We start from the raw sequence: 16,648 nt of genomic DNA on the forward strand, positions 1-16,648 counted from the left end.
TTTACCCACATGAGTCATATATATTCTCTTAGTTTCTAATAACATTATGAGAACTAAATTTATTTCCTGACTTTTCCAATGAATCCAACAATAGCCACAAGCCAAGTTCGTGACAATTCTCCACATACTTCGAGGGTTTGTATGATCTCATTCTAATTTTCTCCTATCTCTAATAAAATTCAGGTTTCCTCTGTTAAAAAAAAAATCATTTTTGAATCTAGCTCCCATGTAGCACCAATAATCTTGAATAAGTTTCTCTATCATCACTACTGGTGTGTACATCATTTTAACAATTACACAAACTCTTAGAGATGAATAAATCTTGTCAAAATAATTAATGCATTTACATACACATGAATGAGAAATTCTTATCTATGTCCCATAAACCAATATTCCTTTAATCCTTAGAAACCCAACTCACCCACCCCCCCCCCCCCCCCCCCCCCCAACCCAAAAAAAAAAAAAGCCATTTCTCTTCTCCTCCCTCTCTTACACTACCTGAGTAACACCAGATGCCATTTGCAATTGAGTAGGATGAACAGTATCATCATTAAGGTACCAACCATGCCTAGTAGAATCATATTTCTCACCATCACCCCACAAGGCATAGGCTTCTTCCCCATGGACTGCATCATCTCCAATCAATAGTTGCTCTTCCGACATCCTCAATGGCATAACCAACTTAATCACCAAGCAAATGATGGATGTAACAACAAGGTTCCAGCCAATGATGAAAAGGGCTCCGACGATCTGTTTCCCAACTTGGATACCACCAGTCTTAGCTCCATAGACTAACCCTAAACTGTTGGTGACTGGCAAGAACATGGAGCACAGCACGGGTTCGGCGAAAATTCCGGTAAGAATTCCCCCTAGGGTTCCTGCCACTGCGTGAGTGTGGAACACACCAAGAGTATCATCAACCTTCTGTAGCAGAGTCCATCTCTTGTGGATGACCATCATTGTAAACCAAGGGACACTGCCTGATAGTACTCCCATTATAATTGCAGCCCAACCTTGAACAAGACCTACAACCCATATATGCAGTTTATAAATGGGGATGCAAAGCACATAAGAAAAAAAAGAAAGAACAACACAATATATAAGTTTTCCTTCACCTACGGAGAAGAAAGAATCCTTCATCACTAGTGATGTAGATTCATGTGTTATTATTAATTTTCATCCCCTATTATATGGCGTCGAAAATATCTTTTTCATGTTCATCAAAGAGACAAAACTCCATGGTTGGATAAGGAGAAACAGGGTCCTATGAAGGAAGTGATTAATTATTCGTTATGATGGTAGAAAGGGTCCAGAAGGGAAGATACATAGGTTCTATACATATTTTATTCAAGTTTCAAGCAGTTTTGTTAGTTTTCTTGTAAACATTAAAGGCATAAGGTTTTTTATGCACTTCTATGTATGAGCACAGTCGTGTCTTCAACCGTGGGATGGGGAAAGAGAGGGTTGTGTTATTACACTATTGTCCCCTCACCCACCCACCCCCTTTAAATTGATCAAAATTGTTCGGACCAGATTGATATCAGTCAAGACTGATCTTGAGTTTTAACTGATCCAATATCAATTCAGTGGTGCGATCTAAGGGTAAAAATGTCCAAAAAATAAAAATTTTTCTTTCTTTTAAAGGGTGAATCTATTTGATCAACTACAATCCCAAACAATTGGATTCCAACCCAAATCGATATCTGTTGAGACTGATCCCAAATTTAAAACCTTAATACAAACAACCTAAAAGTAACAAGGAGTGGAAAGGGCTACTCCATGCAAGAGAAAAGAAGACTACCTAAATGATCCAAATCTGGAGACCCAAGAAGATGCAACGGACCTCTTCTATCACAATCTGAATCTGAGGTATGCCAATGGTTGACCCAACAAGATTTGATGTCAAAATCTGTTGGTTTTTAATGCAAGTTTAAAAAAACAAATTAAGATTCAGAACACTTGCCCCTTAAGGTTTTTTGAAGCTAATTTACATATCCCCTTAATTTCTTTTTAATTGGCTAGTTTGTTTATGTAGCCTATTATTGAAGTTAGAGGTATTATGTACTTCCTTCAGTTTTGGAGATTCTTTAAGTCTCTCCATAAAATGGTTATCATACACTACAATTGCTAGTACATAATTTCTCCTTTAAAGCTCCTTAAGACAATTTCTCTTTTAAGTTTTTGAAACACGTTATATCTCTACACAAAATCTTCTTGAGGAAGCAATTCTTCAGTTTTTGAGAGATTAAATTTGAGAGATCTTTAATCTCATATCTTTAAGTATCAATTTATTCACTTCGATTTTAAAGTTCTTTAATTCCTTTCATTTACTCCTCATCTCAATTGTCTTCTAAATAGGGGGAGTTTTAGCATTTGCAGAAACACGGATCAAGTCACTTGAAGCATGCAATTGTATGTTGTCAAGCTTTGATTTTTTTGAGTTTCATTGGATTTCACATGTCCATTTCTTAGTGTTTTGTTTTTTAGTTTGAGCACAACCCTATAGCATTCGAAGGGGTCCAGTAGTCGAGTGTACGATTACTGGGGGAGCCATCGGGCTGTTTTATCTTAGAGGCCAATTTGCAATATTCTCAGTTGCACCATAGAAAGCATCTACGGTCTTAAGGACAATGTCAAGCGACATGACTCAGCCTACCGATTTTTTTAACGATCTTTGCTACAGGTATCAAGAATATTTCATACAGGTGATAGATTGAAATTTCTCTTATCAAGAAGGCGACACTGAGATTTGCTCTCTTCTGACACATAAATTCCCCTACAAAATCTAAAAAAGGAAAAAAGAAAATATATTCACTTTGACTTTTCAAGGATTTTCTAGTTAATCCATCCGAAATCTGAGCCAAGTTTAGAACTGGATTAGGATGAAGTTGGGTTATGGGTTGTTGAACCTAGCGCATAAGTCAGACAAATGGGGCTGATAGTGACCACCGGCTAGGGTTTATGATAATGGCCAAATTTAATAGAAGCAAAGTTTGATTATGATAATGATTATCCACCAAATTATAATATGAGTTATTGTGGTTGAAAGTCTCTAACCACCTAATGTTTCAGACTGAGGATGATCAACAACCACAAGTTGTGGAGTTGGATTTCTATTGATTAAAGCTGAATCTATTCAGTCTTTTTTTTTCTTTTTAAAAGAAAATCTACTCAGTCTACCCATAGAGTACTCGGCGGTTCATATTTAATAGAGTTTGTTGGTTATAATATATGCAGTCTTATTCTCCTTGTCGACAATTCCTGACTTAAATAAATGATCAATTGGCCACGATGGCGTAATCTTGCCATTATACCAAGTCCACCCTCCAACATTCAGTGGGGAAAAAAAACCCAAAAAAATGGAAAACAGTGTCACACAAAACCGAAGTGACTGAATATAAAAGAAAAAAAATTATGATGTTGAAGAATCTTATCAATAGAAAATAAATTTCATGTGATTTAGTTGCACTTCAAGAAATGCTGGCTTACATAATGGAAGCCAATTAAAATTAAAAAAGAAGAAAAAAATTATGATTATACTATCATGCAAATCAGATAATTAATGTTAGTCAACCAACCCTTAAAAAAAAAAAATTTCTATTCTCAAGGGTTGAATGGATCAATTTTAAAATGCACCATCGAATGTAAAGGAACCTATGATGTGCATTCCATAGCATACCTCTAGGTAATGTGAGATTATAGTTCTACATCTACGCTTCTATTACGAAAACATTCCCAATAGTCATTTTCATCCCCTTACTTTGATACCAATGAAGTGTCATCTAAACGGTCTAATTCAGAGCACGAGATTATCCACATTGATAATGTCTCGCCGTTTTAAAACACATTTTACCATGTAAAAGAAAGCCACATCATGTATATGTGTTTCATTGCACATCCCTAAGCAAGGTGGGATTTTCTATGGATCTACACACCTAAACCAGTATCACCCGGAAAATGAAGCAAACAATTAAACCGGTTCATTTGAGTTAAAGATTTGAACCGGTTCATTTAGGTGACAATCTCACACACACATGCTAACCAACATGTTATAAGCATGTGTTTGGAGAACCTATTTCAATTTTCAAACTGAGAAAGAAAGCATATATCAAATTCTTACCTGCACCAGGTGTGATGCAAACAAGCCCCGTGATCATACCCTGAACTGCACCGATCACCGACGGTTTCTTAAAGACAAGCACATCAAGAACCGTCCACACCAACAAGCTCGTGGCCGCACAGATATTGGTATTCAACACGGCCATCGACGAATCTGTATTTGCCGTATACGGGTCACCACCATTGAACCCGGCCCAACCCATCCATAGGAGACCAGCACCCGCCAACATCAGCAACACGTTATTAGGAGGAAATCTCTCCCTATCCTTCGTTAACCTCGGGCCCACCTATAGAAAAAAAAAAAAAAAAAAAGACCGATTCATTAGTCAACGACTCAGAAAATCTAGAATCGGTAATATGACTCAGTGAGTCAAACGCTAGAAAGCCAACTAACCCAGTAAGCAGCGGTGAAGCCGGAAATTCCAGAAGAAAGGTGGATCACATATCCTCCAGAGTAGTCAATAACACCCCAATGGAACAAAAACCCACCACCCCATAGACTAAATGCACCGACGGTATAGGAAAAGGTGAGCCAAAGGGGAACAAAAACCATCCAAGCCCTGAAGTTCATTCTCCCTAAGAGAGAACCAGCGATGAGAACCAGTGTAATTGCAGCAAACACAAACTGAAAGTAAACCATCGATGCCATCGGATAGTACGGCGCCGCCACCGCCGTCTCAACGCTGCCGTCGCTATGGTATTGAGTGGTTGCCGGCAATCTAGCCTGCCTGATGAGAAAATTCTGACCAAGTGCAGCACCAGCTTTACCCCAGAAGGGTAAAAGCTTATCTCCAAAGGACATTCTATAAGCCCAAGTGACCCAACAGATGAGAACAGCAGCAAAGGCATAGAGAGCCATGAAAGCAGAGTTCACAGCCCATTTCTTCTTCACGATAGAACCGTAGAGGATGACTAGACCAGGCATGCTTTGAAGACCCACAAGGGTGGCTGCTATCATCTGCCATGCGTTGTCACCTTTGTTCAACCAATCCGGCACCGACGCTGACGTGTTGCTGCCTTGGTAGGCTAGAGGAACAACGCTCGCCATGATTGAGCTTCAGAGAGAGAGAGAGAGAGAGGAGAGAGACGAAGAGAGAAGAAGAAAGTCTCTAACGACGACTTGGAGAGCTTGGGAGAATTTATATAAATGGAGGAAGAGAGATTTAACAAGAGATGATGATAATGTGTGGACCATGGCGGTGTTAAATGAGGTTAAGTGTGTTGGGTCTGCCGTTGATTTTGTGATGAACGGTTGGGACGGAGCGGAATGGAAGTGGGAGAAGGGGGAAGAATCTTATGAATCTTTTTTAGTATGAAATTGAACCAATAAAAGTGAAGAGTGATTAAGAGAAGATACTCTCTCCACCTTAGGTATAGTTCTGGAATTTTTGTGTTGACGAAATTGCCCTTGATTTTCTATGAAAGGTCATTTGAGGTACAATGACTAAAGCCACGGGCTTCTCAAGGTCTAGTGTCCTCAGGGTCCCAACTGTCTAATCTCAGTGGACTTTTCAAATCCCCACTGTTAAAATTCAGTAGATTTTCTTAGGTACCGTTTGTTTAGATAGGTTTTAATGGTTTCGGATTATTGGAGGTAGTTGACAACTTTTTCCTAAAATCATGGTATTTCACTGTTTCGAGTCGTTTGCTTGTATGGGGTAGGAATTTGGGTTAAAAAACTAAGTTCCACTATCTGCAATCTCCACCTCCTTCCAACACCTAACACAGCTCACTCTCTGAAGACCCCACGCATCTTAGCCTTGCAAATCCACTTCATCGCATCCATTCTGCCCATTCCCAACTCTCAACAACAATCATTGCTATCATTGTGCACCATATCACCATTCGCACCGGTTGCTTTTGCTTTCCCCAACCCACCATTCTCTTGGCATAACAATGAAGGCATGTCTTTGTTATCTTCTCTCCAACCTACAATAACCCTACAAGAGTCGTTGCCAGTGGTCATTGATGGAGAAGATGAGGATCCTTCATCTCTCCCTCCCCCTTGCTATTTCAGAGTATCCTCCTCCTGATCTAGGTCCTCTCCAACGATTTTTCCTTCATCAGCTCTTTAATTTCTCATAAGCACGAAACCCAACACGTCCCATGCATGCCTATGAGAAGTTGAAGAGCCGATGAAAGGAAAATCATTGGAGAGGATCTCCCCCACCCCCACACTCTTGATTAATCATAGGCACATAGAATTGAGAGCACCTGGACAGCCTGAATTATTTGCCATAACTGCATCGATGTAGTGAGCATCCAATGGTCGAGAGCATAGGCACATACACCAAGGTGCTCATAACCATTTGAATCTGATGCAGCAGACGAATTTTTTTTATTTTTTTTCCATGAAATTGAGAAAAATAAGTAAATCCCCCTGTTGGTCACCTCAACAGCACATGTATCCCACCTTAACAACTCTCCCACCCATAAACTCCTCTAAACAAACAAAGCCTTGGGAATTTAGCTGAGAGAATGAAAGTGAGATATTAACAATATCTTTATAATTATTAATTGTTTCTTAATCATTTAGTCTAATCAAACCATCTCATCCATGGCACTATCCAAAAACCCTTAGAAAAAGAGATCCACTCATCCTTGTAATTCATTTAATCATTGCTTGAGAATTGATATTGGTATATGAACACACACGTATGAATGTATGACTTTGAGGTCTTTTAGCTTTCATTAGTGTTTGTTGTGGCTAAGTAATGAATGGCGGCTGAACGTAGAAGACAAATCACTTAGTTACGCCTGGACACTTTATGGCTAAGTAATGAATGGCTGCTGCAGGTGAAAGACAAATAAGGCATGGACTTCTAAGGGTCAAGCCGCACCAAGTCGGCACGGGATTCCCATTTCTCAATCACTTTTTTGACTTTTGACTTCTCGGATTCTCAAGGTACAGTAAAAAAGAAAAAGTTGAAAAAGAATTAAGAGGTCATTTTTTGATTTTAAAAGGGTAATATCGTCATTGTGAGTGTTAATAAATAGTGTCAACTGTCATAAACTTGAACGAAACTGTTGTGTGACAGGTAGGTGACACCGCTCAACGCGATTGCACAGCTGTGATAGTGTGAACTACGTGATTGTGAACATTTTTGATTCACCAAAATCCAAAAAGTGTGTTTGGGAGATATGATTTTGATCCGTTGAAAAGTCTTTCCGTTCGTAGTATTTTCCCTCTAAAACGATCACATCGGAATTTGGAACATGAGGGGCCTTACGTAAGAGGGCTTACGTGTGACTATGTCAGAGAAAGTGGTTCTCTTCGGAAGAGTTTAAAATCCTACGTGGCGGATTAATATTTTAGTATGCATCCGACGATTGAGAACAATTGGCATGCATACGGTAATACTAGGGAATTGATATTTTGTACAGGAGCTGAGTTTGTTCGGAAACAAAATTTACGTTAGATTTCTCTACGTTTATATCTCTCCTCCCTAAAATAAATGTATTTTTTCACAGGTAGAGAGAGAGAGAGAGAGAGAGAGAGAGAGAGAGAGAGAGAGAGAGAGAGAGAGAGAGGGGGGGGGGGGTTTAGGCCACGCTTTTAGGAGAAAAAATTACCTTTTTCTATATTTAATAGGTGCATATGGGCATCAACAAGGTGAGGGCATCATTTTGCCGCTTTCCAATCACGGGACGTAAGAGCGATAAAGCTGGGTATAAACCAACAATGACACAATGAAGTTTTAAAATTTTGAAAGGGAAAAGGTTGGGTATGCCGCCGATATCATGTATGTTAGCACCCATTTTCTCTATTTGCACCCATTGTGTCTATCTCTCTCTTCCCTTTTTCTGAAATGACCATCATATCCTTCCTGAATGATACTCCATCATGTGTTCCCATTGGTGCTATCCGCTAGCATATTTGATATCGGCGGCATACCTATCCCTTTCCCATTTTGAAATTACTAAAACCTACTATTTGTTGGGGAGAGGGATAGGTATGTTAGCTTAGTACCTAAGAATTAGGAATACTAACGGGTTTTGACCATTTGATTTGATCAATTTCAATTGAACCGTTGGATGGAAAGAAGGTATACAAACAATTTGCTACACCTTTCCTCTCCTTCTTTCTCTCTCTTCTCTCTCTGAATCGTCGAAAAAGTCATTACCAGATCTAGCCGGAGAAAGCGAACTCCGGTGGGACCTCAACTAGGTTTTCTTCGCCGGTTTCTATTTTTTTCTGCTTTCCTTAAATTCTTACACAACTTGGGGGATAGTGGTTATTATTATTCTCAATATGTAGTTTGTTTCTTCTTCTTTGTTTCTGTATTCCTTGAAGTTTCTATTTTCACACAAGCACAACTTCTCATCGAAAGGGAAGAAAAAGAAAGGTATTAAGGCTAAGAAATCTGATGAATCCGCAGAACCAGAGGCCATGGATGCAACCTCAAATGGTGGAGCATCTCAGGAATGATTTTTTCTGTTTTTTTGGTGTTTTCTTCCAATTTTGGTTTTTTTTACTCCTTTTCAATTTGCTTGCTGGCTTGGGGAGATAGCTCTGGCTTCCCAATGTGTGCAATGCATATGTTAGTTTGAGGTGGAGAACGCTTGTTGTCCTCATCCTCTGTACCTTGTTAATCCTTCTTTTGACTTACAATGAGAAATCAATTAAAAAAAAAAAAATTCTCATTGAAAAGAAAACCCGATCTTGATAATGCTGCTGCTACCGCTCGGTGGTTGGTCTCTCTGAATTCATGGGGGTTTTGAGAAGAAGAACAGAAAAAAATTGAAAAAAAAAATATTTATTTATTTATTGGGAGAGGGACAGAAGAGAAACCAGAGTAAGAGTGGGAGTGGGAGTGGGAGCGGGAGAGGGAAAGGGAGAAGAAGAGGAACCGTGGGAGCTGGAGCCGGAGCCAGAGACGGAGAAGGAGGGTGGAGATAGAATTAGGGGAGAGATAAAGTGTAGCAGTGGTGGATTGAAGCATTGAATCTTTTCTATCCATATAACGGTTACATTTAAGATAAACAAATCCTACGGCTAATATCCTACTAGCATTCATAATTCCTAGATACTATGCTAGCATACCTGTCATTTTCCCATTTTGTTGGGATGAGTTTTTGAACTTTAACGATGTGAAATTTATCATCGATATTATGAAAATAAAAAAGAAAATAAACATCGTACCATGCTCTTCAAAGAGAGACTTTTCTCAAAATCCTAGAAAGTGCTGAGTTGTAATCCCATTTTAAAGATTCATGTGGTTCCGGAGAATCCACCTCTAGGAGAACCAAGAATTTATTTGGAGCAAAAGTGAACAATAGTAATGGAGGATTGATTACTTCCATTTGTTTCCAACATACGGCCTCTAGACATCTTTGATCAACTTTTGCATTACATTTCCTTTTCATTCGAAAATATCACATTAAGGGTGTCAATTGGTTCGGTTTTGATTATTTGGTTTGATTTAAATTTGGTTCCAAATGATGATAACGTGGACCATAATCGAATCAAGAACCGACTTGGTTCCACTATTTAGATACTTAAACCAATTCAATTCGGATCGGTTTGATTTCAATTCCAATTCGGTTATAATATGCAGGTTTAATTCAGTTTTATACCTTGGTTTTAATTCTGTTATGAAAACGGTTCCACTTTTGAACCATGACTGTGATGGACCAAAGGCCATAATGGGCTCAAGTTATGGACCTTATGGCCATTGCTAACTCCAAATTTATCTTAGCTTGTAAATATGTGATGATAAATTGTAACAAACACTTACAACATAAAAAAAAAAAGAAAAAAGGAGCTTGCAAAAAACACTCTTGAATGATAAGAGCAATTCAATTCTGTTTCAATTCGAACCGACGGTTTTGACACCCTAAATTGAAACCGAGTTGAGCTGAATAACATACTCACATATTCAAACCAAATTTGAACCAAATAAATTCGGTTCGGTTTCAATCCGATTAATTCGACTTGATTTTGGTATTTAGTTTCAGTTTGAAATTAACACCGTTATATCGCATCAAACGCAGCTTTAATTTCAAAAAAAATACATCATATAATTCTAAATGTTTTCAAAGTATAGTTGTTTAGTCCATTCTTTTTAACCCCCAATTTAAAGTTAAGATTTTCAAGAAGCTGGATAAAATGTTCGAGACCTGCGCAATATTAAGATTGAAAATATACGTTAAATAAATAATGAATTCAAATGTTTAAGATCATGGATTGAAACTATGTATTAATACTTTTTCTTAGTCACAGTGGCATTGTTGCACGAATTCTAGATTTTAACATAAAAAATCAAATACCATTTCTTTATCCAAAGTCCAAACACAAACTCACCCATGTTCCTCCAATTCACTCTGTTGCCCATCAAGTGGCATCATTTGTTAAATGGTTCTTTGGCTATTGTTCCAAACTCAGGCTTCAGGTCATGTTCATGGTTTTAACCCAATATTCATACCTGGCGACTAGGCCTCTCTCTCTCTCTCTCTCTCTCTCTCTCTCTCTCTCTCTCTCTCCAATATTCATACCTGGCGACTAGGCCTCTCTCTCTCTCTCCTCTCTCTCCAATATTCATACCTGGCGACTAGGTCTCTCTCTCTCTCTCTCTCTCTCTCTCTCCTGAGTTGACTTATTATTCACTACATTCACGCAAGTTTCTTCTTTCCTTATCACTTGCATCATTAGATTAATTAAGTAGAATTATTTATCATAAATTAAACAGTGTCAATTGTTAATCATGATTTTTATACAAAAAGTCAATCCCCAAGAGTTATTTTTTCAATGCGTAGCCATTATCAACCTAGTTGGGTTACAAAATATATATAAAGAGCTGCATGCGTATCCTGTTCAATCTTAATAATTTCATATTCGTGTCTCTCCTTCTCTCACCTATCAATTAAGGCATAGTTCACATAATTAATAATTGTCTAATAAAATTTTAGCTGCTTTATCTGCTAATAATTTTAATTTTTTCTTAATTTGAAATAGGGATTTGCACTAGATGTGCTCTCCCATGTCTTCTGCTTGAAGTCTGACAGTTGACTATTGGAAGCATCGTGTCATAGTTTTCCAAGCTAAAATCTTAATACTACTAAGATTAATTAATCAACTATAGAACTCTGGCGGTCTGGCGTTGCACCAAACTAATGGGTTAATAGGAAAGCACGCGAAATCATAATCATTGCATAGAGTGAGAGGCACCCTAGTTTTTCACGTCTTCATCAGTCAGGGTGTTTCCAATGGCAAATTGGGAGGGTTCTCTTTCTCTTTAACTATATAAATAATTATTTTTAAAGAATTGAAATTGTGAAAATTGAATCGTTTAAATCGTCAAAATCGATTTTATTAACCCGTTTAAAGATTAAATAAGATGGTTGCAAAATATCATTAGTATCTCATTTGATTCAAAGATTGAGTGTTACAAGCCTGCAAGTAATTCTAGAGGTAGCTTGTTCATTGTTTGGAATGCCGATTAAATTAATCCAATGCACTAAGTAGAATGTATACTGATAAAAATGCAATTTTTACTCATACCCTGGCATATTAAATATATATATTTCAATATTATAACACATTATTTTGGGGGGGGGGGGGAGAGAAGAGGAAAATCTCTGCTATAAACATTAATTACTGACTTGTTAGATGCGCTTGAGATTATTTTCTTTCAAAATATTTTCTTTTGCTTAGTTGTTTTAACAAAACATAATGATTTGCATTTCACAGTCTCAAGATTGAGTCGTTTATCACCAAAAGCAAATTTTAGTAAACATGCGAATAAAATAGCAAATCGATTGCTAACCGTTTAGAAACCAGATGGAATAAACCGAAATCAAAACCGTTTAAAACCGTGAAACCGAAACAGTTTAAAAACTGTGGAAATCGAAACCGTTTACTAAATGGTTGCGGTTTCAGAAAGTGCAACAATTTAGTAAATGGTGCGATTTTGGTTTCAGCCAAAATATATGTGAACCAAATCGAACCATACCGAACCATTTAAACTAAAACCAAACCGATTATAACCCTTATCAACTATATAGATAAACATAATCCAAAGCCGCACATTTGATGATAACTTAATTACACTATCAATCCTTCCCATGAAAATATCATTTACACCCAATGAAGGAGAAATATAATCCTTCTATATATATAAAAGGAGTATTTATAAATAAATGTTTATTTATTTGGGACAACATATAGTGTTTCAAACACAATGGAACGCACATCTTGGGACTCAAACAGGAGTCTTCCTGTTTGCTCGTCTTCTGCTTGATGTTTGAAAGTTGACAATGACAAGGATCTTGTCACATTTTTCTAAGCCAAAATGTTATTACTTTTAAGATTAATTTAACTATGGGCGATAGAATTTTACTGGTTTGATACAAGAAACATCAGACCAACATGCCAATAGAAAGGCACTCAAAAGTATAATCAGTGCATATGACATAGGTGGGGGGCATTTTGGTCTTTTTGCACCTTCAACAATTTGGCTTCAGGACGTCAATTTTTTTTTTCCCTTTCAATTATATAAATCATTATTTTCGAAGGTGTTTCAGTGAATAAATTGGTGGGGAATGAATTATATAAATAAACATAATCCAAATCTGCACATTTGATGGTAGATTAATTACACTATCAATCCTTCACATGAAAATTATATTTACATCCCAAATAAGGAGAAATAATCCTTCTTGTAAATTCAAATATATATATATATATATATATATATTCATTTTGTCCTCAAAATGGAAGGAGTGAGATGGATATACTTTATACATATAGGGAGTTGTTTATATATTTATTTATTACTTGGGACAACATTGTGCTAAGTGTTTCAACCACAATCGAAAGCACATCTTGGGACTTCCTGCTTGCCGGACAGAGTGGATGCCAACAAATAAAAAGGACTTATGCAATAGGTAAGCAGAATTTAAGTTAGGTTAGAGTATGAGTAACGTGGTCAAGTTAATTAAATGATTGAACACTCTACATCCTTTTTTTTTGCATCAAAATATATTTCATTGAACAACTAGCATGTAATCAAGATTTTAATTGGATTCAAAACCTTGGTCAATCAATTTAGAAATCAGTTGATTCAATTGGGATCCTTTGTTTACTAAGTTGAGTCATCCTTTAGATTCACTCAGAGTGGATCAATCTTCTAATAGGATTTGATTAAACAATTGGATCAAAAGTGTAGGCACCTTTTTTTTCTTTCTAGTCTAAAGGTATGCACAACAGTAAAGAATAATGTGCCATGACGAATTCTAGAGCAAACTTTGGGATCATTAGATGTAATCTTAAGAAATTCATAGAAAAAGGTCAAAAATATGTTTCAAAAGGTTGACCAAGTCAAATGATTTTGGAATAGGTCCAAATCTAACAATTAGGATGTTTTCTTGATAAAAACCCTTGCATTCAAATATGGTTTGAAAATGTTATGATTTTCTTCTTTTTATTTTACCTAATGTTTCATTTTTAGTCATGTGGGATCCATTTTTGGACTTTTCTGCGTAGTTATTGTTAAAATAGTTTCATATTTTCATGTGATTGAATAGTACTCGAAAATAGCTTTCACCAATACCTGGATGATTAGATTTGATCTACACTTTAATAGATATGATTTTGTAATTATTATTTGAATATGTAGACACTGAAATTTGTCACTCAAAAATATTCTCTAACTTGCTACCATTGTGATGGTCCCAAAACAGCTCTTAAGTGTTTTGACAATAAAATGACATTTTTACTCCTGAGGTCATTAAATGTCCAAAAAGGGTCAAAATGTGCTGAAACTTTGCAGAGTATAATAACATGATTTTCAAATACTGTCATTAAATTTTGTGAAATTATCACAGAATTTGGTGACCCATCAAATCCTCATTCAATGGGTCTTGTCTGCTTTGGGCAGACATCTGACTATCTTCTCAACTTAATTTGTCGTAGTTATTTTCATCATTGAGTAGCACATTCAAAATTATTTCCATTAGTATGTATATCATCAAAATATCTAACAGTTAGATCTCCAAGAATCAATCCCGAAAGCAACAGAAAAGTCAATCTTTGAGGCCCATTTTATGAAAAATAATCCTCTGTTTTTCCTTATTTTGCTATCTGCAGAATACGACACATGAACAACTTTAAAACCAACGCACTGGATATAATAATCCTCACCTAACCTTGACTGTTGGATTTTCTGTTGTCCACGTGTTGTGTTCTGCAGGTAACAAAACAAAGAAAAACAGGGATGAGAAAAATAGAGGATTTTGATCTCATTTTTATACCCTGAGGTGCTGCAAATTCCTTGGAGGAGCTAGGCCGCATGGCCTAACCTCCATTTGAGTATCTTGAAAATCCTAAAAATAGGCCGTAGGCCTTATTTCAAATTGACACCTTAGAGTCCTCTAAACTTCTGATTTTTCAAACTGAGTCATTCCGTCTACGTGTAATCACACTTATTAATAATAATTACGATTTAAGTGACAAGGTTCCAAAGTATGAAATATGATACATCTTGAATTTTAATATATCAAGATGACTGGAAAGCATAGGCTTATTCTCTTTTATCTATTAATAGTTTTGTCCAAATGTTAAGGGAAAATCTATCCCATCTATAAAATAGATTAATTTCACAAAAATAATTGAATTGTAATAATCTGGAGGCTTTATGATGATTAGGATGTACTACTTGATTTAGGTTCTAGATTTATAGAAACTGAGTCCAGGAAAAAAATTGTAAGGGAGAGTATGCATCATGATTTTCTTGGGCTATGTTTGGTAGCTAAGAAAAGAAAAGAAAAAATTCAAAAAATTTTGAATTTGAGGAGAGAGAGAGAGTAAAAGAGAAAAAGTCACATAAAAAAAATCATTGTGTAATTATAGTTTTGTTTTATTATATTTTTAAAACTTTTTTCTCTGATCTTGGTTACCAAACATAACCTTGATGTTCAATATTTTGTTTAAATGCCTCTCAGTATTCTTTTACTTTTCTTTTCTTACAACTTAGTGGGCCACTCTTATGTCAAAACAGTGCTAAACCATTCGAGTGAGAAGCCCACATAAGCCTTCTATAAAATTGTACAATTAGCCAAAAGTCCAACACCATACCACAAAAGTCCAACACCATGAACAACATATAAGTCCAAATTAGGCTCATATGGTCACAAGAAGGTCTGACCCAAGCCCACCACAAAATCCAAAACATAAGCCCATGAAGGTTCATTTCACCTCATAAGCCCAATTTGGACTTAAAAAATATAAAGCCCATGAAGCAAAAAGTGACTTCAGCCCATGAGTAAGTCGCCAACGAATTATTGTCCTTTCAAGTTTTAAAAGAATAACCCCTACCCCAAACAATTTGGATCCTCTATTCGTACGATCATCTAGTCGTATATGTGAACATTCAACACTTATTCCTTTTGCTTTCAAATATATTTTCTTCAACCTTATAATGGGAGGAAGTGGGACATATGTTGGATGCTCATATGTACGACTAGGTGATCGCACGTGAAGTAGATCCAAACTCCCCCCAAGCCTCTTCTTCTTCTTCCTCATGAAGACATTTCCTAGTTGCCCAGATGGTTAGGGTGAATTAGGGATTGTGTGGATAGGCACATGGTCCCAGGTTCGATTCCCCATCTGTGCATCAACAATTTAAGTGGAGATCGTGGCGGTGGGTTGCTGCGCTAGTCTCTCCGAGGATCAATCGAGGAAGCAGGCTTGACACCTTGGTTTTAAAAAAGAAAAAAGAAAGAAAAAAAAAAAGGCTTGACATTCTTACCAAAAAAAAAAAAAACAATAAAAGGGCTAACCATTACTAGTTGTCGTTGGCCAAGGACAACAACAGCCAACCATGACCAACCGCACATCAAGTAGGTGCGGTATGCTGTTGCGGGCTAGTTCCTACATCTTCCTACTGCAGCGAGCTGAAAAGGGATGCACAGGGGGTAGACATGGCAAGTGCGAGGGTTGTCTTGGGTTCATTTCCGCGAGGGCACTAGTTTTATGTGTGACAAAAAGCTGACATGTCGTGTTGTCACGGCTATTCTGTTGGCACACGTCAACATGCTTTGTTGCCGAATAATGAATCTTTTTGGTGTGGGTGGTGGATATGGTTGTTCTTGGAGCGGGAGTCACTTGCCACATGATATCCCGTCATTCATCTGTTTGCAAAAATGATGGGGTCCACGTCTACTTCTGAAAAAGTATAAAAAGCGTAAGGGCCACATTGAGGAGGGGTGTGTGCCTCATGCCCCTTGGTGTCATAGCTCCTAGCATGGCATCGTGGCAAGCCACAAGCATTAACATGGGTGTTGCAGATAAGGCATTGTGTGTGGTGTTGGCCTAGCCGTGCATGCACATCATCAGAAGTATTCTATGGGTGGATCCTATGGCAGGCATTTGTAGTCGAATTGGGTGAAGAGTGTTTCCTCTGTAGATTTGGTTACTGACAGAGACCATGGTTAATGGAAGGCGTTGTCGTGGCACATTAGTGTGGAACCAAAGGTTCTCCTTTACGATGCCATGCAAGGGTGTGATAGTGGTATTCGAGTGGGGGACATA

The 16,648-nt window shown here is 37.3% G+C and overlaps 1 protein-coding gene across 1 annotated transcript; it reads right to left on the reverse strand.

Annotated features, from left to right (window-relative positions):
• Nucleotides 1-465: 465 nt before the first annotated feature.
• On the reverse strand, nucleotides 466-5,222 carry LOC122083969 (ammonium transporter 3 member 1-like). The gene is made up of 3 exons (XM_042651928.1): nucleotides 4,514-5,222; nucleotides 4,121-4,406; nucleotides 466-1,025 (listed from the first exon to the last, which is right to left on the reverse strand). Exons 1-3 carry the CDS (start codon nucleotides 5,165-5,167, stop codon nucleotides 490-492), a joined length of 1,476 nt encoding a protein of 491 aa, XP_042507862.1. The 5' UTR covers nucleotides 5,168-5,222; the 3' UTR covers nucleotides 466-489.
• Between the last annotated feature and the right edge of the window lie 11,426 nt (nucleotides 5,223-16,648).

The sequence above is a fragment of the Macadamia integrifolia genome, chromosome 7, assembly GCF_013358625.1.
Source record: "Macadamia integrifolia cultivar HAES 741 chromosome 7, SCU_Mint_v3, whole genome shotgun sequence".
NCBI lineage: Eukaryota > Viridiplantae > Streptophyta > Magnoliopsida > Proteales > Proteaceae > Macadamia > Macadamia integrifolia.

Bases quoted from the DNA above. Each gene is read 5' to 3' on its own strand.
- LOC122083969 (XM_042651928.1), bottom strand. From the start codon at position 5,167: ATGGCGAGCGTTGTTCCTCTAGCCTACCAAGGCAGCAACACGTCAGCG. The intron at 4,407-4,513 runs GTTAGTTGGCTT...TTTTTTCTATAG, and splicing joins GCTTCACCGCTGCTTACTGG to GTGGGCCCGAGGTTAACGAA. The intron at 1,026-4,120 runs GTAAGAATTTGA...TATGGGTTGTAG, and splicing joins TTGCATCACACCTGGTGCAG to GTCTTGTTCAAGGTTGGGCT.